Source organism: Hypanus sabinus, chromosome 14 (genome assembly GCF_030144855.1).
Source record: "Hypanus sabinus isolate sHypSab1 chromosome 14, sHypSab1.hap1, whole genome shotgun sequence".
Taxonomy (NCBI): domain Eukaryota; kingdom Metazoa; phylum Chordata; class Chondrichthyes; order Myliobatiformes; family Dasyatidae; genus Hypanus; species Hypanus sabinus.
Window position 1 is genome coordinate 79,947,712 of NC_082719.1, and position 24,190 is coordinate 79,971,901.

Sequence of the window (24,190 nt, forward strand, 5' to 3'; positions counted from 1 at the left end):
GTTCTATGTTCAAAAGGACTTCTAGCTATGATGCACTTTTATGTTGTTATGAGAATGTGAAAGAGGTCTATTAAATGGAATATTTTTTTCTTTACAATCTGAACTTATCATTGCAACATGACTATAGTTAGTGTACACTGGTATGGTTACGATGTATAATTACAAATGCCATTGTAACCCTACCTTAAAGTATTTGTACTCTTTATATTTCAACAAAGATGTTAGGACTGAGTTACCTTCTCAGGTGCAGGAAAGCAGTGTAACACTGCTTACGGAATTCTTGGTACTGTTCACTCTGCATTCCGCCCATTCCTTCCACCATTTCCTTACTTAACTTCATAGGGGGTGGAAGAGGCTTAGGGTCACGACCCAAAATATATCCAAAGTCAACGTGAAACAGTTTCCCTGCAGTCGCACAAAAATGTAGTTTGCTAATGATAAAGTAGGACGAGCACAATTTCAACATTCAATGGAAAATTATCAGTTGAAGGAAACTGGCCATTGGCACATCACCAAACTTCTGGCACAATGTCTGTATTAACACTGAACAAGTAAGCTTCATATCTGACACATGGTTTAGTTTGTAGTGCTTTTGGAGCACAGTTCCTGGAGTTTTATTTTATGCCCCATATCCCAAAAAATCAAATGTATTGTCGTCTATTATGCATAGCCTCTTATCACAAACTAAAACTATAGATTTTGCAAAGAAGATATCATGTAAATATCTAAAAATAACTTTCAAATTTATTAGCAGTCCATAGCAACTCTGCCATGTTTATTTCTACACTTGTAATCAATTCTACTCCTTATTCAATTCAGCAAACCCTCTGGCAAAATGAGAAAAATAATCTTTCCCAGACAGGTTTCATCTCCCTCTCATTTTTAACAAATCAATTTCACCCCAAACCACAAAAGAGTTGCTGCCATATTGTGAAGATTCATCTTAACCTACAGCATGCAAAATATGAAACACTAGAATGTTGATCTATTTGTGCTTTACAGATCAAATACAGGCTTGACCACCCAACCAGTAACTTTTCCTTTGTACAGTCAAGTATTTTCTCCATTACACAGTTCCTTCTTTTACCATCTTGAGTGATAAGCTCATTCTGAGCACTCAAGCAAAAATCCCTCCAGAAATAAATGCTGCCCGACAGTTCTGCACATTTCCCTTGGGTACTAATTTAACAGCAGCTACACAGAAAAAGGGCTGCAAAAATTCAATGTTAACTGTCAGCATTTCAGTCAACTGAGCTCATGGTGACCCACTGATTTCCTTTATCCAGATGTATTTAAATAAACAATGAAAGTAGAGCAAGCAAGAGAAAAAAACATGGATATGGATATTTTCAACAAAATGAATGACAAAGTTAAAAGATTTATAAGTCATATGTCAATATGTTTTGTGTCAAAACAAGCAATGAAAAAAATACTATTAAAACATTAGTAAAATACTAGAAATCAGGGTGCATTTTTTCCCCAGTGACTGTACTAAGGAATGAGTAAACCTAAATTGTTCAGTTCAAAGCATAGGGAAGGGGGTAATTTAGAAAAGACCAGGTATGCAAGAACTTTAAAATTTGGCTACCATGTTCCATTATCCGGAACTTTATCTGGCCTTTCAAACCTGCTTGAAGGGGGACAGCATGAAAACATGGCTCCTATGGTGTTTAGCCAGAACTGTCAGTTTATTCTCAGGAGATTTCTTAGAAGATCTGTCATACAAAGTGGTTTATTATAAATGCTGACAAACATAATCGCACAAAACTGATAGATTGCACTTGCGAGGATCAATCATTTCAACTCCAGCATATCAATATAGGGGACAACTGAATACATATAGTGCTGCACATTGAGCCAAATATTCATAATGTATATGTTTTATTATTCTGAAGCTGGTCTCTCTTGAAAATTGAGAAAAAGTTGTGAATGTTTTTTCAAAAGTACCAAAATATCTGAAATTATCACAAACAAAATAATCTACTTTTGTTAGGATGCCTGGTTTTCCTCTTTCAAGGTACACACACCCTTATATTTTAGATATGATCATGCTAACTCTTGTTACATAAATATATATCTACACACAAAAAACAACTTAAGGTTAGAAATGACTGCCAATGTAACATTTGCACATCTATAAATCAAGTCCAAAATCAATCCTAAGTATTAATTTTTCCACTCCAACTCAAACACATAGATACGATTTTTCTATTAAATCTTTTCATTGATCTACGGTATTTATTTGTTCAATATTTTCAGGTCTGTGTAAAAATGCAATTCAAATTTATTGAAACACAGAAATCTGTTACACCACTTTTAATGTCACATAATAGGCATGCACTGCCCTCTGCTGAACCTTTGTTTGAAGTGATTCTAATATTAAGACAAACCAAGTCTTCAATTAAAATCATCTACAAACAAGTCACGCACATAGAACAATGTACTTTATAAATAAAAATTCAGGCTATGAAGCAAAAATGATAAAGATTCTGGACTGCAGAGGGTAATGTGGGGTAATCCCAGAAAACTTGCCTGTCTTTGTCAATAGAAGGTTATCCAAATGCCTATCTCCAACTCCTAGTATGTATGTTATCACACAATATCCAGCTGTCAATAAAATAAAAAGAGAAACAGACATCACTGAACACAGAAATACAATAATATTACTGAATTTTAGGAAAACTCCCATTTTCTACCAAATACAATACTGGAAAAGCTCCACTGCTTTGTTGTCAATATAAAGTAAAATATAATCATTATTGAAACATTAATCTTAACCCAGTGAATATCCTTAAAATTAACCTACCCTATGACACCCTGTCCAGTGACATACTAGAATTTAAATAAAAAAAACATCGCAGCATTTAAGTTTCTTAAATTCTTTGAGATTCCTCTCTGATAATGTATTCTAATATACTTACTGTAACCATTTTACACTCATCTATTCTAATCTTGTGTTAATTAATTTTACTTTCTAATTTATGTCTCCCTGTTTTTTTACTCCAAATGAGGAAATGAATTACAAGTCAATAAAAGAGGTCTACCACCCAACACAAATGCAGACAATTCTTAATGGTGGTTCACTAACAAATGAAGGCTTTTTAAAATATAAATACATATTAGCACTGCATGCAACAGGATCATTTCCAGGTGACACAATAGAACACAAAAATTTTGATCAAGAACTAATATCATTTGATACGTAACGAGTAATTTACAAATGCACATTTCTACATATGGGGGCCTGGGTGGATATGGGGTTTTGTGTGCATGACGAACTTGGCTGCAAATCTAAATTTTTGTTGCTCATGACAGATCATGCTGTATAGACATAAATTAGTGAACATGCAAAGTACACTGCAGATGCTGTGGTTCAAAGCAACACATACTACAAGCTGGAGGAACTCAGCAGGTCGAGCATCATCCGTGGAAATGAGCAGTCAACATTTCAGGCCAAGATCCTTCGTCAGGACAGAAGAAGTCAGGACTGTCCCCTCTGTCTTCAGTCCTGATGAAGGGTCTCAGCCCAAAACATGGAATGCTCATTGTACGTGTTGTACGTGTTGCTTTGAACCATATAATTGCTTGGCAAAGGATCAATAAAAGAATCTAATTTCCTATCCATGACAAGCAATAGCAGTACCATCACTAAGTCCCAATTACAAGAGTAGGACATGAGGGACTGGCTTTTGATATCTCTTAAAACCTTTTCTCAAATATAAGGTACAAGTCAGGATTCCAATACATAATGGACACCACCCCTCCCCACTATTGGTAAAATCAATAGGAGGCGCTGTCTCAAGAAGACATCGATCATCCAAGATCTTTGCCACCTAGGCAATGCCATATTTTCACAGCTATCTTTGGGCAGGAGGTACAGAAGCCTTAAGTTCTACACTACTGGGTTCAAGAACTGCTACTTCTCATCAACCAGAGTTCTTGACCCAAACAGCAAAACCCTAATCACTTCAGTTTAGCAATACTATGATAGCCTTGCACTAAAATAGACTTTACTTTTTTGTTCTAATTGTGTTTTCTTGCAAAAATAAATAATGTTTAATTTACTTTTTGCTTTTTGTGAATGCTGCTTATATGATGTTATTTGCCTATGATTCTGTTGCAAGGAAGTTTCATTGCATCTGTGCATACGTGTGCAAATGACAATAAAATCAACTTTGACTTTGATGTAATACTTAAGACCTTAAGACATAGGAGCAGAATTAGGTCACTTGGCCCATCCAGTCTGCTCCACAATACTTGCATGGATGAGCAGAGCTCTAACAATATTCAATGTTCAACTACACTCAGGACAAAGCAGCCCATTGGCGTTCTGTTCATCATCCAAAACACTTACTCTCTCATTGTGCACTGCTGCTACAATGTGCACTATTTGCATACTGCTCTGCAGTTAGTCACCCTACCTATTCTGACAGTATTGCCAAAACCCACAGCTTCCAGTTTATCAAGGACAGCAGACACCCAAGAGCATCACCTTCTGCACAGTTTGTCCCTACTGCTCTAACATGGTATATTCTTATCAGAAGGGCATACCATTTCATGTGACTCACCACTACCTATCCAAGGATAATTAGGAAAGGGCAATAAATGTTCATATGATTAATGACAGTCACATCCCATAATATGAATAAATGTATAGATTAAAAAGGTCAGTCATATAAAGGTCAACTGCATTGAAGGAAATATGGAGCACATTTAAAACTAATATAAATCCAATAATTATTATTTGAGGAATTATTTTACCAGCAGAATAACCACATTTTTATAGCAGTAATGTGGCAACACTGGAAGAAAAGAAATCATTTTATTAATCTTCAGCTATTTAAAACTAACTCCAGTCTCCCATTGTTTTTTAGATGTACTGACACCACTCTTTTACTTTAATCAGATATTTGGCAAAAATCAGATTGGCTTTTGGATATGGATAACACCGCTTAATTTACTAAGTCCTACTTTCCTTAATTCATCACTCCTACTGGGGCATAAGCTGCCAACAGCAGCATGTCAGATTGCTCTGTCCTGGGCCAGTCTTTCAAGTTGTCCCCTGGTATAGTCCATCTTTGAAAATTCTTCTTTTCCTTGGGATGAGGTCTTTGGAGCTGCTGTTGGCATTTCTAGAAGCACTGGGCTTTTATGAGATAAGGTCTCTAGTACCATGCCCAACCCTTCTCTATTCGCTGCTGGGCTTGGGACAGTCCATGGTGGAGTTCAGTTTACTATGTTAACAATACTTAGTTAATTATGAATAAAATTTTGATTTTTTTTGTGAAAAGACACAAGTATGAAAAATCGGTAATGTGCTATTTAATTGGTACATCACTCCCTTTTAACTTCCAAAATTTACCTAATGTACAGTGTGGATGATTCACTTGACAAAAAATGTTAATTTTAAGGACCCTTTCCACAAAAAGAACACAAGTTGTAAAGGAGCAAACACCTTCTCTGTCAAATGCACTTCTAGCTGTTGCTTTGACCATTCCCCCACCTTCCTCATACATCTTTTATTTCTCAAAATATTTATGCTCTTCCAGTTATCATAAAATTTACTTCCACCTCAGTGGTATTCTATTGCCACTTTTATTTATTTCCCTTTTAAGTGCTGTCCTTTATTAATTGACTGACTTATTACCTTAAACAAATCTTTTTATAATTGAGCATTTAAATCATTTAACATTGTTTTCTCATTTTCCCGTTATACCTAAACTTTTACTCAACCATCTTATTGAATCTCTCATGTACTCCTGTCAACGCCTTAATATGCCTCTTAAAAAACAGACATCAATAACTGGTCAAATACTCCCACCACCTATTAAATGTTCCCAATGGTGTGCGCCTCAAACAGCCTCTGACAACCACGTTCACCTCCTGGCTTCACATATGGTTTAGCTAAGCCCAGCATTTCTACTGACAAGAGAAAGGGCAAAGGGCAGGTTACTGGCACCTGAAAGCAAGTTGCTTTGGGCAGATGGGGCTTGTCAGCTGTGGTTGACAGCTCATCTAGGAGAAGGAAAACTCTGATCTCAAACCTCTGCTGCCTCGCGGCTACACCCACTCATGAGGGAGGCTTTGGGAGTATATCCGAAGAGAAAGTTCCAGAGCTGGAGTCCCAAGGCAGTCCTATGTTGAGTTCAACACTGGCAATTCCTGCAACACCGCTGAAGCCTAACTTATCAGTCTCTGATGTTCCTTCGGGTTCATCAGATGCATGGAGAGGGGGAGCTTGGTACAGCGATAACAACTTGCTTTCCATATTGAGTTGCCCTGACTTTCATATCTAGATAGCCAGGACAAAACATCCATGGTCGACCCAAACCAACTGAGGCCTCTGTTGAGATGCCTCCTAACCAAAGGCCTGTACAGGTTTGTGAGTCAGTGTAATTGTATTTTCTGCCCTCAACATCCATGATCTACCCAACCCCTTTTGCTGCTTGTCAGCCAGCTGTCCCAAACCTGATTACAGTGCAAGTTTGTGGTCTAAAGCTGCACGCCAAGTTCATCAGCATCCTCCATCAATAAAAGCACATCCACTAGCTCCGCATCAGACAATTGGAAACATTTTATTAGAACACCAGTACAGGAAAAGTCATGTGGAAAACAGGCTTCTCCTTGGATCTCAAATTGGAGTCAAAGGACAAACATAGCCCTTGCCTGCTAGAGGTGTGACTTGGGGTGGTGGCTCATACGTAGAGGGCAAATCAACTGATTTAAAATAACCATTGTTTTCTTCATCTGTATATGACAGTAAATGGATATGTGCCAGGTGCACATTCAAGAACTGGCAGCCCTTAAGTTGTGGTACATTTCAGAGATTAAAAATAGCTGCCTTAACACAGTGGCAATGCATTTATTTGCACTCTTTCCCATTGGGAAGTTATCAAACCCCATCCTTGTCTTAACTGCTGCGATTTGTCAGGACACGCCTCGTGTTCTGGTCTACTGAGCACCCGTGAACTCTGCAACACAACAATACACATTTATAGATACTGGTTGACCTGCAGAGTTCCTCCAGCATTTTGTGTGTGCTACCCTGGATTTCAGGCATCTCTAATGTGGAAAAGTGCAAATGGCTAACTCTTTGTGATCTTAGCCACTGGTTTTGGGCTTCTGCCCCTTTTCTATAGCTGCAACATGTAGCATTCTAGTTACAGGACCAGTTCTTCTTAAAGGCATTGCTCCCTGATTTACACTTTTAACACTAATAGTGGCTAAGACCACTTGTGCCCCACTAGAAAGTGGCTATACTTGATGAATCTCTCCTCATCCTTGCTACTTTTCATCAATTCCACATAGATAACCGTCATAGCACGCACACCGAGGAGCAAAAGGAGCAAGCCTTACAACAAATTAACAATCTTTGCTTCTTTTTACTACACCATAAAACTTCAAAGGACTACACAAGATTAGAAAAATAAACACATCAATATCCTATAGCATACAGGCCTCTATAAATATAACTGCATCTGATTTGAATCCTCCTAGCACGTTAACTTGTTAGTTAATGCTGATGCATGCTATCTGCATTAAGATTTGGTTATGAGCCCTAATATTACTACCCATCTATTAACACATACTTTCATTATGCAAGAGCATTGCACGAAATGACATCTTTCACAATTTAGAAAACAAATCAGCATCACTTGAGGTATAGATGTATGTAGATATGTATCATTTTCTGTGATTGAAAAAATTGGTATTCACAGACAATATACATTACATAAAATTTGCTGCCTATAGGAGACAAATTTATCCCAGTCGCAAATGCTAAATGAAGAACATGGTGGCAGTTGTGTTGTGCCCTTTCAGATTCTACCATTAATTTCAAAACATTAATCACATTACCAAAGACAAATAGCCAACTTTGTATTTACATTCTCTCATTAATGTAGCATTTTAATCAAATGCTCATTGAAAATTCATAATACAAAAACATTGTTTTGAATGAATTGAATTGACTTTATTACTTACATCCTTCAAATACATGAGTAGTAAACATCTTTACGTTACATCTCCATTCAAATGAGCAATGTGCAATTATAAATATTATGTACAACAGGATAGTCAATATCATATAGAAATACAATTGCATCAGCATGAATTAAGCAATCTGATGGCCTGGTGGAAGAAGTTGTCCCGGAGCCTCTTAGCCATGGCTTTTATGTTGTGGTACCGTTTCCTGGATGGTAGCAGCTGGAACAGTTTGTGGTTGGGGTGACTTGGGATCTTTTCCTTCAGGCCCTTTTTACACACCCATCTTTGAAAACATCCTGAATTGTTGGGATTTCACAACATAGATGTGCTGGGCTGTCCGCACCACTCTCTGCAGAATCCTGCAATTGAGGGAAGTACAGTTCCCATACCAGGCAGTGATGTAGCCAGTCAGGAGGTTCTCAGTCGTGCCCCTATAGAAAGTTCTAGAACTTAGGGAGCCAATCCAAACTTCTTCAACCATCTGAGATGAAAGATGCCTTTTTTTAACCACACAGTCAGTATGTACATTCGACTTAAGATCCTTGGTGATGTTTATGCCAAGGAACTTAAAGCTGTTCACCCTCCCAACACCAGATCCATTGACATCTATAGGGGTTAGCCTGTCTCCATTCCTCCTGTAGTCCACAAACAGCTCCTTTGTTATTGCAATGTTGAGAGAGAGATTGTTTTCTTGACACCACTTAGTCAGGGTGATAACTTCCTCTCTGTAGGCTCTCATTATTATTTGACATTATTCCAATCAGTGTAGAGTCGTCAGCAAATTTAATTAGCAGATTGGAGCTGTGGGTGCTGAAGGGCACCTGTGTTGAGGGTCTGAGGGGTGGAGGTGAGGGAGTCCACTCTTACCACCTGCTGGCGACCTGACAGGAATTCCACAATCCAGCTACACTAGACAGGGTGAAGGCCAAGATATTTAAGCTTCTTGTTGAGCTTGGATGGAACTATGGTGCTGAATGCTGAACTGTAGTTCAAGAACAGCATTCTCACATAAACATCCCTCTTCTCCAGATGTGTAGGGAAAGTGTGTACAGCTATGGCTATTGCATCATCTGTCGACCGGTTGTGTAGGGGTCTAGTGTGGGTGGCAGCATGTTGCAGATGTAGTCCTTGACCCAAAGCATTTGCTTATAATTGAGGTGAATGCATCAAGACACCAGTTATTCAGACATGTTACCTTGGTCTTTTTAGGTACAGGGACAATGGTGGATGCTTTGAAGCAGGAGGGCACTCTACAGTGGGAGAGAGAGAGAGATTAAAAATGTCTGTAAACACACCTGCCAGTTGTGCCGTGCATATAAGGAGTACTCAAACAGGGATGCTGTCTGCTCCCGCAGCCTTGCAACTGTCCACCCATTGGAAACGCCTGCGTACTTTGGCATGAGATGAACAAGCTGCTGGTCACATCATCTGCAGGTCTCATCAGGGGCTCTGAATAGGCGACATTGAATCGAGCATAAAAATATTTAACCCCTCTGGGAGAGAGGCATCGATGTTGGAAACTCCACTGCATTTAGCTTTGAAGTCAGCAATGGAATGCAGACCTTGCCATAAGCCACATCTGTTGTTGGTGGAAAGTTGAGTCTGAATCTTGTCTCTGTATTGTTGTTTCGCTGCCTTGATGACTTTGCACAGATCGTAGCTGAATTTCTTGAGCTCTTGCTGATTACTAGCAATGTAAGCTCTGTCTTGCACTGTCAGTGCTGCTCACACGGAACTGTTGATCCAGGGTTTCTGATTTGGGAAGACCCAAATCGATTTATGGGGATCAACGTCCTCTATGTAATTCCGGATGAAACCCGTGACCCCTTCCATGAACTTGGGAGACATCCTCATCATGACAGACATTCTGGTCAACGTCAAAGTACTCCTGCAGCATGGAGGCCGATTGGTCGGACCAACAGTAGACAGTTTTAACTATGGCCGCCTTTTGTCTGAGAAGATCATTGTGGTCTCTCTTCCCACCATTACAGACATTTACACTACATGCTGCATCCGCAAAGCAAACAGCATTATAAAGGACCCCACGCACCCCCCATACAAACTCTTCTCCCTCATTCTGTCTGGGAAAAGGCACCGAAGCATTCTGGCTCTCACGACCAGACTATGTAACAATTTCTTCCCCCAAGTTATCAGACTTCTTAATACCCAGAGCCTGGACTGACACCTTGCCCTACTGTCCTGTTTATTGTAATGCCTGCACTGTTTTGTGCACTTTATGCAGTCCTGGGTAGGTCTGTGGTCTAGTGTAGTTTTTTTCTGTGTTTAGTTTAACGTAGTTCAGTCTAGGTTTTGTACTGTTTCATGTAATACCATGGTCCTGAAAAACAGTCTCATTTTTACTGTGTACTGTACCAACAGTTATGGTCGAAATGACAATAAAAAGTGACTTGACTTCTGCCTGTGCTTTGGCACCTGAAAATGGAGCAGTGATCTGATTTTCCAAATGGAGGGTGGAGGAACGCTTTGCAAGCATTGCGTAAGGGAGAGTAGCAGTGGTCGAGTATGCTATCTCCCCGTGTGCTCACCTGGATGTGTCAGCCACGCTCCATAAATAGAAATTTGGACTCCAACTCAGAATGCTGAATGAAAGATTTTTTTTCAACAATTCTACCATATTAGATACAATATTACAATAACAATACTCACCACAGCTTTTAACATAAGTGTCCATTACTTCAGCACTGATACCAGAGGGCCCTTTTTCACTCGGGGCATATTTTCTGAAAAAATTCTGAAAAATGTAGTGTTGACAGCATTAGGAATAGGGATTTCATGGAGCTGTAGTTTGGATTAACAACCCATTTTCTTGAGCAACACATGCAATTTCCTCCCCTTACAGATGGGATTTCAATTAGGCATACCTTAATTACTATATTATTGTGATATTTTAGCACAAAATTTGCAAAGATTATGTAAAAGAAAATTAAACTGAAACCGGAAAAATGTTTCAACCCTTTTCTGGTGCAGCTTCCTCTACAGGAAAGAAACCTGGATGCAGCAACTCACTGCTATTGTAAATGTCCTTAAAGAAGATTGATGCATTTGGAGATAACATTGTTATATTTTAAGACAAATATACTCTATCCAGTTAAAAATAATTACTAATCAGATATTACACTTTATATTTATAAATAAAAGTCAATGTCAGCCTTTATTTAAAAAATAGAAAACAGATTCTGTTAAAGAACAACACACACAAAATGCTGGTGGAACACAGCAGGCCAGGCAGCATTTTGTGTGTGTTGTTGTTTGAATTTCCAGCATCTGCAGATTTCCTCGTGTTTTCTGTTAAAGAACATTCATTTTAAGTTTTGTAATTATTCAAGAAATATTCGGAAGATGATGTAGAAATGATTTTGTAAAAACAGTGATACACAGTTGCAGATGTGACAAAAATTTTTGATATATTAACTTGAAAATTTGACACTAAAACTAGCAGTACAAAATAGCTTACGCTACTGCTTGGAAGATGGGTGGTGGTGGGAAGAAAGAGAAATAAAAAATCCTTTTGACAGAAGGGAACCCTTTGCTTAAAATGGTATAAATCTTTAAAACAAAACAAAAAATTAACACACGGCAAAAGATTAAAAACAAAAACAAACATCTGGCTACTTGGGAATTGCACGTAGTCATTATTTTTCCTACTTCCAGTAATACAGATGAAAACATTAAAAATTATCCTTTGAAAATGCACATGCCTTATATTAAATTAATTGTTAAAGAATTGTTTCCTTTTTACTTCAATTAGTATGAGATAAATATAACAGATTTAAGCAGTCAGGGAGCACCATGAGATGACCTAGTTTACAATAATTGGAGAGCAGCCAATAGAGGAGGTTTAGATAAAGAGTCAATGTGGCTTGACAGATGAAGTATCTCTACTGCTGTAGATGGCAGAACCATTTCAGATTCTTTTATTTGTATGTTATCTCCTATACTCTGAAATATTAGAATTTAAAGCTGCTGTTCAGGGATCTAAACCACTGTTAAAAAAGTTCAAATATATCTGAAGTGTTGCTGCTTAAAAAGAGTGAATACATTTTAGGCAAATGAGGAAACCATGAAATGGAACTTAACTATTTTTAAAGACAAATAGAAAATTACAAGTTATATTTCACCTGTATACTTCCTTCTGTAGCCAATACTTCAGCTACAGGTACTGACTGAATAAACTGCATGAAGCCTGAAAAAGAGTTTAAATATTACTGAACAAAAAAATAGTGCAATTTTAATGTAAAACTTCTTTTATATAAGGACATGCCACATTCAATGTAAATATGCTTAAAAGTTGCCAAATATCGCAGCTCTCTTTGTTTTACAAGAAGTATACCCAATTTTTCCTATGCTTGGTGTGAACAAACTCGATTAAACTACCTACTCACCATGTACATGAAGTGGAAGTGAGGCACAGAAACAATTTTAAATACATTAAATTCTGCTCACGGACTTTTTCCCTGACCAAGTGTACTAATAGGGTAAACACTGGTTTATTTGAATTTACAGTGAAATATGCTTCCAAACTGTTTATTCTGCCTAAAAAAAGAATCTAACATTACCTTTTCAGTTTACCATATAGCCTATTATTGCTACATACATGCATCATTCTAATTTCATTGTGTGACTCGTAAATTAATATGATACTTTGCGATTGTACAATTATTTTTAGAACAAAGAAACAAACCTTTTGGCCCATCTGGTCAATGCTGAACTATTATTCTGTCCAGTCCCATCAACCTGCACCCACACCACAACCTTCCATAGCCCTCCCATCCATGTACTTATCCAAATGTCTTTTAAATGTTGAAATTGAACCTGCATTCACCACTTGCGCTGGCAACTCATTCCACGCTCTCCCACCCTCTAAGTGAAGAGGTTCCCCCTCACGTTCCCCTTAAATGTTTCCTTCACCTTTAACCCATGACTTTGAGTTCTAGTCTCACCAACCTCAGATGAAAAAGCCTACTTGCTTTTACTCTATCCATCCCCCTTAATTTTGCATACGTCTATCAATTCTTCCCTAACTCTCCTATGCTCCAGGGAATAAAGTTCTAACCTATTCAACTTGTCCCTATAACTCAGGTCCTCAAATCCCAGCAATATACTTGTAAATTTTCTCTGCAATTTTCCAATCTTATTGATAACTTTCCTGTATGTAGGTGATCAGAACTGATACTCAAATTAGGTCTCAGCAATGTCTTATGCAACTTGAACATAACATCCCAACTGCTGTACTCAGCACTTTGATTTATGAAGGTCAATGTGCCAAAAGCTCTCCTTATGACCCCATCTACTTGTGACTCACTTTCAAGGAATTAAGGATCTGTATTCCTAGATCTCTCTCTGTTCTACCACACTCTTCAGTGCCATACTGTTTACTGTGCAAGTCCTACCCCAGTTTGTCCTACCAAAGTACAAGACACTTTGTCACACTTGTCTGCATTAAATTCCAACTGTTATTTTTAGCCCTTTTTTCCAGTTGGTATAGATTCCATTAGAAACTTAGTTAGCTTTTCCACTGTCCACTACATCCACAATCTTGGTGTCGTCTGCAACTTTGCTGATCCAGTTTACCACATTATCATCCAGGTTGTTGATATAATGATACACAACAACAGACCCAGTACTGATACCTGTGGCACTCAGGCCTCCAGTCAGACATGTGACCATCTGAAAGAACTCTATGGCTTCTCCTGCAAAGTCAATGTTGAATTCAATATATCATCTTATCCTAATGCCAAGTGACTGAACCTTCTTGACCAACCTGCCAAGAGGGATGTTGTCAAAGGCCTTGCTAAAATCCATATAGACAACATCCATTGTATTTCCTTCATCAACTTTCTTGGTAACTTCCTCGAAGATCTCTATAAGGTTGATTAGATATGACTTACCACGCACAAAGTCCTGTTGACTATCTCTAATTAGTCCCTGTCTATCCAAATATCTACACATGCTGTTCCTCAGAATACTTTCCAATATCCTCTAAATAAACAATATTTAAAAAAAAGTTACCCAGTACTGATGTCAAGCCTACCGACTTATAATTTCCCAGCTATTTCTTAGACCCTTTCTTAAACAACAGAGCAACATTAGCTATCCTCCAATCCTCTGGAACCTCACCGGTTGCTAAAGATGTTTTAAATATCTCTTCTAAGGCCCCTGCAAATTCTGCACTAGGGCTGAGGGGACATCTTATCAGGCACCTGGGAATTTATCCAGTTCAATTTGCCACAAGGCAACAAATGCCTCCTTCTTAATGATCTGTATATGGCCAATGACCTAACTGCTATTTTGCCTCAGTTCTATAGACTTTGGTTTGTCTCCTGAGTACCTCCTCAACAATACATACTCCATTTTGAATGGGGTGGGGAGGACCAACATGGGGGAAGCAGCTGTGGCTCTGGCAAGGAGTCTGGCCTTGTGCCTCTGACGGGCAGGAAACTGAAGAGGATGGCAGCAGCAATAGTGGATTCTATAGTCAGGGGGACAAATAGGTAGTTCTGTGGATGTGAAAAAGAAACACAGATGGTAGTTTGCCTCCTGGGTGCCAGGGTCTATGATGCATCTGAACATGTCCACAATATCCTGAAAAAGGAGGGTGAACAGCCAAAGATGTGGTACATATTGGTACCAATGATATAGGTAGAAAAAGGGAGGAGGTCCTGAAAACAGAATACAGGAAGGTGGGAAGGAAGCTGGGAAGCAGTACCTGAAGGGTAGTAATCTCGGGATTGCTGCCTGTGCCACACGACAGTGAGGACAGGAATAGAATGAAATAGCAGATAAATGCATGGCTGAAGAATTGGAGCAGGGGGCAGGTATTTAGATTTCTGGATAATTGGGACCACTTCTAGGGCAGGTGTGATCTGTACAAATGGAACAATACTCACTGCAATTTAGAAAAATGCTTGGGGAGCTTACTGAAACTTACGAATGTTGAAAGGACTATATAAGGTGGATGTGGAGAGAATGTTTCCTCTGGGGGGGTATGCAGAACTCGAGGTGACTTTTTAAGAACAGAAGTAAGGAGATTTTTTTTAGCCAAGGAGTAGTGAGTCTGTGGAATACTCTGCCTTACATTGCAGTGGAGGCCAAGTCCAAGGGTATATTCAAAGTGGAAGTTGATAGATTCCTGATTGGTCAGAGCATCAAGTGATATGGTGAGAAGGCAGGGTTGAATGGGATCCAGAATCAGCCATGATGAAATAGTGGAGCAAACTCAATGGGCTGAATGACCTAATTCTGGTCCTATTTCTTCTGGTCTAATGGAGTAAATACAGATACAAAAAAACCATTGACAATCTCCCCCATCCTTTTCAGCTCCATGCACAGATGACCACACTAATCTCTAAAAGGAACAATTTCATTGCTTTCTATTCTTTTGCCCTAATGTCTGTAGAAGACCTTGTGATTCTCCTTCATCTTGTCTGCTAGAACAAAAACATGCCAACTTTTAGCCTTCAGGATTTCCCTCTTAAACGTTCTCTTCCGTTTCTTATACTCAAGTACCTCATTTGTTCTGTGCTGCTTATACTTTCTATGCACCTTTCTTTTTCTTAACCAAGGTCTCAATATTGTTTGAAAAACAAGGCTCTCCAAGCCCATTAGCCTTGCCTTTTATTCTGACAGGAACATACAAATTGTACTCTCAACATTTCACTTTTCAAGCACACCTTTGCTAGAAAACAGCCTGTCCCAATCCACACTTGTCAGATCCTTTCTGATACCATTAAAATTGGCCTTTCTCCAAGTTAGGAACTCAATGCAAGGACCACACCTATCTTTCTCCATGATTATCTTGAAACTAATAGAATTATGATCACTAGATCCAGAGTGCTCTACACATACTTCCGTCATCTGCCCTGTCTCATTCTCTAATAGGAGACCCAGTATCACACTCTCTATAGTTGCAACCTCTATATATTGATTGAGGAAACTTTCCTGAATGCAAACATTGATGACAATTTGAAAAATGAGGGTATGCTATTCAACTTTATAACACTCCTCATGATCATCTACCTTCATAATTACATAAGATGGTGCCAAACTGCACTGTCCATCAATGTAGTGGCTCAGATTTAATAGTTTTTTTTTTGAAGGTTCATAGTGATGGCTTTTGGAATAGCACAGGGAGTTAGGGGACAGGTCAGGATTGAAGAGAGTTAATTGTCAGAACCAGGAGCTGCAGTCCAGGTTGGAATGCTCTGCAATAGAAGACCAGTGATACTCATGGACAGGTCAGGTCTGTGGACCCTGCAGACGAGGATAGGTGAGCCTCTCGGGTTGGTGAGTCCTGAGATTGGAGTTCCATGTAGGCCAGAATCACATGGGACAGCAACTCTTCCATCCCAGGGTCAGAGGGCTAACCCAGCCCAGAGATCAAGGTCGAAGCTTCAAAGTCTGTGATCACTGAGTCTTGGAGTCAAAGCCAAAAGTTGAAGCTGTAGGTCAAAGACCAAACCCAGGCAATCTGGAAACTGAGGCCTGATGGTTGAATCCCCTGGGTCAATGTGTCCAGAAGACAAGGGCCCAGTGTCTGCGAGTCTGGGCCAGGGACAACCCATATCAAAGGCTGGGTATCGATGCAAGTCATTTACCTTCATTGCTGCCAACTCGCTAGCACATGGCAAGTGTGCAATGGAGTATTTTCCATTGTCCTGCTTGAATGTAGTGCCTCAAAATTCAACACTACAGATAATACAACTGACACCTTTATCTATTGCTCTAATCATCCTGCATATGTAGCTGCCACATGCACTTCAATCAGTCAAACTATTCCAACAGCAGGTCTGAGATTTGCAACTACTATCACATAGGAAAATCAGAACAGCAAGCCCATGACAACTCCTGTATCTATATGCTCCCCACCAACACATGATTCTGACTTGGAAATATAGTTATTCCTTCATGGCAGCTGAATTAATTCTGTATTTTAGTATCCAACAGCACTATAGTGGTACTTTCAACCACAGTGGCACAGAGGTGTTCCAAGTGCTTAATTGCTGCAGTGAACTGGACTCAATCCAGTACTCCAATGCTGACTTTGTGACCCCATGGGTTTCTTCCAGGTCCTCTGGTTTCCTTTCCACATGCCAAGATATGGAGGTTGGTAGGTTCATTGGCCACTAGTGTAGTTGGGAATCCTGAGTAGAATTAATATAGTTGACAGGAACATGGGGAGGACATGCTAAAGGGGAGGACCCCTTTCTATATAGAAATACATAGAAAGAAGGTCTATAGAGTTCAACACAATGTCTGACGAGCATTTTCTCAATTTGCGAAGGAAAGTCAATGTAGCCCTTGCCTGTGACTCCCATATCCTGTAAATTAATGAAAAAGTAGTTTACCAAGTACAGGATGAATTCCTTTTGACATCGGACCAGATTTGGAAATAAAATGTTAAAAGCAGTTCTGTTTAAAGTACTAATTTCATTTTATCAAAATATATGATCTTAAAAAGAAAAAAAAAACAATTTGAATAATCTACTCAAACTCAGTTGATTCTCTATGCTTCCTGAGTTCAAATGCAACTATTTCCTTATATGATAAATGAATGGAATATACACAGGTATACAGATCTCTTAAGAAAAAATTTTTTCACCGTGTTTGGTACTGGTTGCCAACACCTTGTAGGGCGTCAATTTCAAATCAAGATTTTCTTTCCGCAAAAGCTGAAATAGAAGCAAGATAACATTATTAGAAATAAAGACATTTTTTTCCTATTTAAACATAGATCTTTTACAGTCATATAAATTACTGACCTATAAGTATACAGTCATGCAAAATGGACACTGCCCTAGATTTCCTGGTGAGAGGAGTGAAAAGGAAATTAAGTTCAATGAAAATCCCGATAATGCTAAACGTAAATATTTTAGGAACTCTACAATCAGGTTTGGGTACAAAGAACAGATAAAGAGGAAGGAAGAAGAAAACTGGAAATTTGAGGGAACTGAATCCTTTTGGAAGTCCCCTCGTTCATCTGGATGCCTTTTTTAAAAAAGCAAAACTTGACTAAATAAATAGATCAGATCAAGAAATTATCTACACATCTGACTAATTAAGTAGGAAGAATCACAGAGGTTTACAACATGGGCAAACTAATGTAAATGAATCATGTTGCCCTACTTGTATCTTGTGGTTCTGCATTACTTCCTGATTAAGTATATGAACTATAGTTAGTTCACAAGAGAGATTTTGGGCGTGGTTATGTAGCTCTTTTAAAAAAAGCCATCCAAGTAATTTAAAAAGCTCCAAAATATATTTCCCATTTCTCATTTGAAATGGTACTGAATCTAGCACCATCTACTGGCAATCCATTGCACACAACAGCAGGTTTTAAGTGTTTGCTACTTGCTATGGTATTTTGTTAGAAGACTACAGATCAAATTTCTCCATCTCTATAATTAGTTAAGAGTTCTGCATGTAAAAAAATATTTTCAGAATTCATTTGGTTATTCAGAATTAATTTTGATTTAATCTTTCTTAAAAAAATTCAGTTCCAAATGAATAAAGATAATTCAACATTTTCAAGGACTTTTATAGGAAAAGGTTTACATCAGATCAGTGATGACGATTCCATTAGAAAGTCCACAAAAGAATGCACCTTGGGAGATAAAGATCTCACTTAACTGTACAAGCATTGATTCCAGCAGCTGCTACTTTATGAAGTAATGATAATTTTAGTCATCACAATGGGTCTAAGTTGAAAGAAATAGGAGCAGGTAATTGCGGTAATTTGAATTTACAGCAAAGTGGACCACTTATCAGTGTACAAGCATAATGTTAACAATTTAAAAATTGCTAAGTTATTTGGGTAACAGTGATGCAGTTGCTAAAGCTGCTGCATAGATCTAGAGACACGGGCTGAATCCTGAGCTCCGGTGATGTCTGTGTGGACTTCATACGCTTTCCCTGTGAGTGTGTGGGCACTTTAGTATCCAAAGATGTGAAAGTAGTTAGGTTGTTTGCTATAGGAGAATGGTAGAATCTGGGGAGGGTCGGGGTGGAGATCATGAAAATATGTATATGAAGTAGAAGAGGAATGCTGTTACTCTCTGAACCAGCAGTGATTCACAATAGTGCAATTCCTTATTAAGCAGAAATGGCTTCCTATGTCATACAAATATGGTAATAGGGGAAAACAGAGCTGCCGTCCTTTGGAAGTTGCTGCTGTGTTCAGCATACATGTTGATGAAATAATAAGGGAGATGAGTTTCTATTCTATTCATATCTACCATTTGGTGTTTTTAATAGGTTCAAACAATACTGATACATAAGTTTTTCTCTAAACCTCAGTACATGCGACAATAATAAACCAATTATCAATATGCTATTGCAAGTCTCATCTTTTCAAATTAGATTACAGTTAGATTCAGTTTTAAATTAAGTTCTGTAATATTTCTGATCAGGGTGTGAATTTCCTTTGGTTATTTGCATTTCTATGTACCATACATTTGCTCTTAAATTACAACGACAAAAATCACAACTTTGAAGATTTTAATTAACCAATAACGTTACATTTTGATAAATAATAACATTCCCTACCTTGTCCATAAGTGAAATAATCTGCAGAATAAGTTGATCCTGACGGAGATCATCACCATGCTTGAATATGACAGGATATTTGCCTCCATCTTCAGTTTTAAATATCAACTTGGCTGGCATGAGTGCACTCTATGAGGCAATATAACAAAACTGCTTTTTTTCAAGTAGTTAAGATTTTTAGTTAGACTTCTCTTCATAATATTGTTTTGGTATTGCTGCAAATGGAAAGTATTTAGTACTTCCAACGAAATTCCAAGAGTCGATATGGAGCTTAAAAACCCTAAGGAAGCATTGTATTGCTGTGCAGTTACTCAATATTTTCTTCCATAAAACCGGAAGGACATACTTTCACCAGATTACTAGTCCTAAAACACTCTAAATGGGGGGGGGGGGGGGGAAGAGAGAGTATTTCTCTTCTTCATATGATCAGAGGTGAGTATTTTAAGAATAAAGCAATCTATTTGTTATTCACCTTGTTAAATAATCACCAATGCAGTATGCAACAACTACAAAGTGTACTACAAGTTGTAACTAATAGCAAAGAAATGGCATATGTAGTTTAATCTGGATAAGTGTGAGGTGAGGTATTACACTTTGGAAGGTCAAATGCACGAGGAAAGTATAAGTAAATGGCAGGACCCTTAGGAGCACTGAAGTACAGAGGAATCTTGAGGTGTAAATTGGTAGCTGTCTGAAAGTGGCAACACAACATGTAAAAAGTACGTATGGCATACTGCTTTTCAGGGCACTGCGAATAAACATTTTTTTTGTTGAGCTTTTATAGTGGACTGCAATCAGTGGGGACTAATAAAAATGAGATGTAAGCGGAGCAGTCATTGTGTGAGTGGGGAGTGTTAGAGTGTCTGGCTTCAGATCAACAGGCTTGGGCAAGCACAGGCAGAGGTTCTAAGCAAACTTCTAGTAGGTTTATTTTTTTTCATTGTACACAGCTAATGTGCTGAGAATGGGTCTATGTTCTTTGTGAGAGATAAGGGAATTCTGGAAGACATCCAGCCTCCCTGATAACTACATCGGCACGAAGTGTATTGAGCTGTAGTTCCTTATAAACTTTGTTATGGAACCAGAGCTGCACCTCATTGACCTTTAGCTCATGTGGGAAAATGAGGAGGTGATAGATAAGAGCTACATTGAGGTAGTCACTCTGACGTTAAAGGAGGCAGACATTTGGGTGACTGTCAGGCGAGGGCAAGAGAACAGGCAGCCAATGCAAAGTACTCCTTTGGCTGTTCACCTCAATTAATAATTATACCAGCTTGGATACTGTTGGGGGTGGGGAGAGGGTAATCTATCAGGGGGAAACTGCAGTGATCATGTCTCTGGCACTGAATCTGGCTCTGTGGCTTAGAAGGGAAGTGGGGAGAAGAGGAGTGCAGGAGTGAAAGTGGATTCCATAATCAGAAGAGTAAAAAGCAGATTCTGAGGATGTGAAAGGGATATCCAGATATTTTGTTGCCTCCCAGGTACCAGGAGCAGGGATGGTTCAGATCAGATCCATGGCATTCTAAAAGGAGAGGGTGAATGATTGTAGGTACCAACAATATAGGTAGGAAAAGGGAGGAGGAGAACATAGGGAGTTAGGCAGAAATCTGAAAAGCAGGACTCCAGAAATGTATTCTCTCGATTACTGCCTATGCCATGTGCCAGTGAGGGTAAGAATTGGATGATTGGTAGATGGAGTCGTGGGTGAAGAATTGGTGCAGGGGGTAGGGTTTGAGATTTCTGAATCATTGGAGTCTCTTCTGGGGAAGGCATGACCTGCACAAAAAGGACAGGTTACACCTGAACCAGAGGGGGATCAGTATCTTTGTGGGCAGGTTTGCTAGAGCTGTTGGGGAGGGTTTAAACTAATTTAGCAGGAAGATAAGAAACAGAGTGATCAGGCTAAGGATGGAGCGGTTGGTATACAAATAGATGCAATGTGTTGTGAGACTGTGAGGAAGTACAGGCAGATGATAGGGCAAAATTGCAATCAGTGGGATGAGTTAAGTGTAACAGGGGGCCAAAATCAAAAAGGGTTATGAATACAGGTGTTATGAATACAGTAGTACAGGACTAAAGGTGTTAAATTTGAATGCATGCAGTATACGAAATAAGATAGATGACCTTGTAGAGATTGGGAGGTATAATGTGAGTGTCTCTGAGTTGTGGGTGAAGGAAGGTAATAACTGGGAGCTTAACGTCCAAGGATAAAGAATAAACTGATTGGGACCTGAAAACTGTCTAGTTAGTGGTGAGTACCATAGAAGCAAGTTAGAGGACACTAGAAAAGGGTACAATTAAGTTAGCAACTAAGTTACATAGAGCAGCAAACAAGATAAAAACAATAACTATTCCAGGTCATTCATTTTTATGGATCTTGATGGTGAAAGAATTGATCTGTGCATAGTTGTGGGTAAGGAAAGATACTGGCTATGCAAAGAAGCATCAGATCAGTCAGTTACTAAATGGCAACTGCCTGGTGTTTGAAGTAGAATTATAATCTAAAGGGAGTGTGACATTCAATCTCTGTGGGGTAGAGGAAATTTTGCCAAACACCACCAGGCTTGATAAAAACATCGACCTGGTAGCCACTTCCAGCAAATACAACACATTCTATCATTTACTTTCTTTGCCCTCTTAGTTTTCTTTCATCTGCTTCTCTTCACATCTCTTCCAAAGATCATCTGATATTAACATCTTCACCACTCTTCCAGCCACACTATCACCATTTAAGTGACAATCTCACTTTGCCTTTACCCTGTCACAAACATTTAATTTCTTCTTTCCATCCTTCCATTTTGCTCATGCCCCCAACTTCTCTATCTTTTCAAGCACATTTGATTTCTAACTTTTCCTAGTTCTGACAAAAGGCATTCAATCAGGAATAACACATACAAAATGCTGGAACTAAGCAGGCAGGCAGAACTTATTGAAAGGAATAAAAAGTCGATGTTTCAGGCCAAGACCCATCATCAGAGTAGTAATAAAGGGGGAAGCAACCAGAATAAGGAGGTGGGGGGAGAGGGGAGGAAGGAGTATTAGCTAGAAGGTGATAGGTCAAGCCAGGTGAGGGGGAGGGGGAATGAAATGAGGAGCTGGGAGGTGACAGATGGAAGAGGTAAAGGGCTGAAGAAGAAGAAGGACCGTGATGCGAGGTAAGTGAACCATGAGAGAAAGGCAAGGAGGAGGGGCACCACGGAGAGATGATAGGCAGATAAAGTGAAGAGAGAGGTAAGAAGACAGCCAGAGTGGGAAATGCAAGAAAGTTAAACATTCACAGCCTTTCGATATAAATTGTGGCTCATCAGTCTTTTAACTTATGCAAAATTTGAAATTCGTGGTTGCATCCTCAAGGTCTTAACCAGACTGAATGCTATCCATCTTGCTAAGATACAGAGTTGGACAAAAGTCAGTGAATAAATATATTTAAAGTACAACTTGCTTTCTGAAGCAAAAATCATTACTCTATAAAAAAAAGTATAGTCCTCTAATGCACTATATGGCTATTAGATATTCATCAGTTTGATAGATGTCTACCACAGTTCCGACACTTTTATATCGTAGATAAATGATTACCTATTCATATATTTTTAAATCTTCCAAGCACACTGAAATGAATTGCTGTTTTTTTTACCATAATTGCATCCATTATAGAATAACAGACAGTAAGGTATGCATATCTAGCTGTCAGTTCACTGAAAATCTACATGCCAAACCATCTTAGTGAAACTAGAACACATTAGGACAGCTGCCTATAACTGAAAACATGATTGCCTGAGTTTTATAATATTCACATCATTTTTTAAAAAATCTTTATTGCCTTACCATTCAAGTGACTATTATCCTCCAAACCTGCAACCCAAAATATGTGCTCTTCTAATTGTCCTTCAAAATCGCTCAACTTTAATTACTCCAATATTGGCTTTGGTCCTCCTCTGAATTTACAAACTGCTTTGGTCATGTCTAGAAATATGAAACCATACAGCCATCTGAGGCAGGAGCAAAATTAGGCCATTTGGCCCATCGCGTTTGCTCCACCATTTCATCATGACCTCCAATTTTCCTCTCAGACCCAATCGCCTGCCTTTTCCCTAACCAATCAAGAATCTATCAATCTCTGCCTTAAATATACATAAAGATTTGGCCTTCATAGTTGTCTGTGGCAAAGAATTTCACAAATTCACCAGTCTCTAGCTAAAGAAATTCCTCCTCATCTCTATTCTGCCATGCCCTCTGATCTTAGACTGTCCCATTATAGAAAAGATTCTCCCCAGATCCAGGGACTTACACAATTCAATAGATTTCAATGAGGTCATCCCTTACTTTTCTGAATTACAGTGAATACAGGCCCAGAGCCATCAAATGCCCTTCATATGACATCATCCAATCCTGAAATCATTTTCAGGGACCTCCTTTGAACCCTCTCCAGTTTCAGCACATCCTTTCAAAGATAAGGGGCCCAAAACTGCTCACAATACTCCAAGTGAGACTTCACCAGTACTTTATAAAGTCTGAACATTGCATCCTTGCTTTTATATTCTAGTCCTCTTGAAATGAATGCTAACATCACATTTGCCTTCCTCACCACTGACTCAACCTGCAAATTAACCTTTAGGGAATCCTGCACAGGGACTCCCAAGTC

At 38.9% G+C, this 24,190-nt stretch overlaps 1 protein-coding gene across 1 annotated transcript in view; it reads right to left on the reverse strand.

The window, feature by feature from the left end:
* The window catches only part of pik3c3 (phosphatidylinositol 3-kinase, catalytic subunit type 3), a 111,003-nt gene that overhangs the window by 20,286 nt on the left and 66,527 nt on the right, over positions 1-24,190 (reverse strand). The window contains exons 17-22 of the mRNA XM_059989514.1: positions 19,549-19,677; positions 17,606-17,675; positions 12,126-12,190; positions 10,654-10,738; positions 2,533-2,607; positions 237-405 (exon numbers count right to left, since the gene is read on the reverse strand). Coding sequence (XP_059845497.1) covers positions 237-405; positions 2,533-2,607; positions 10,654-10,738; positions 12,126-12,190; positions 17,606-17,675; positions 19,549-19,677 — 593 coding nt within the window. The remainder of the gene's footprint in view (positions 1-236; positions 406-2,532; positions 2,608-10,653; positions 10,739-12,125; positions 12,191-17,605; positions 17,676-19,548; positions 19,678-24,190) is intronic.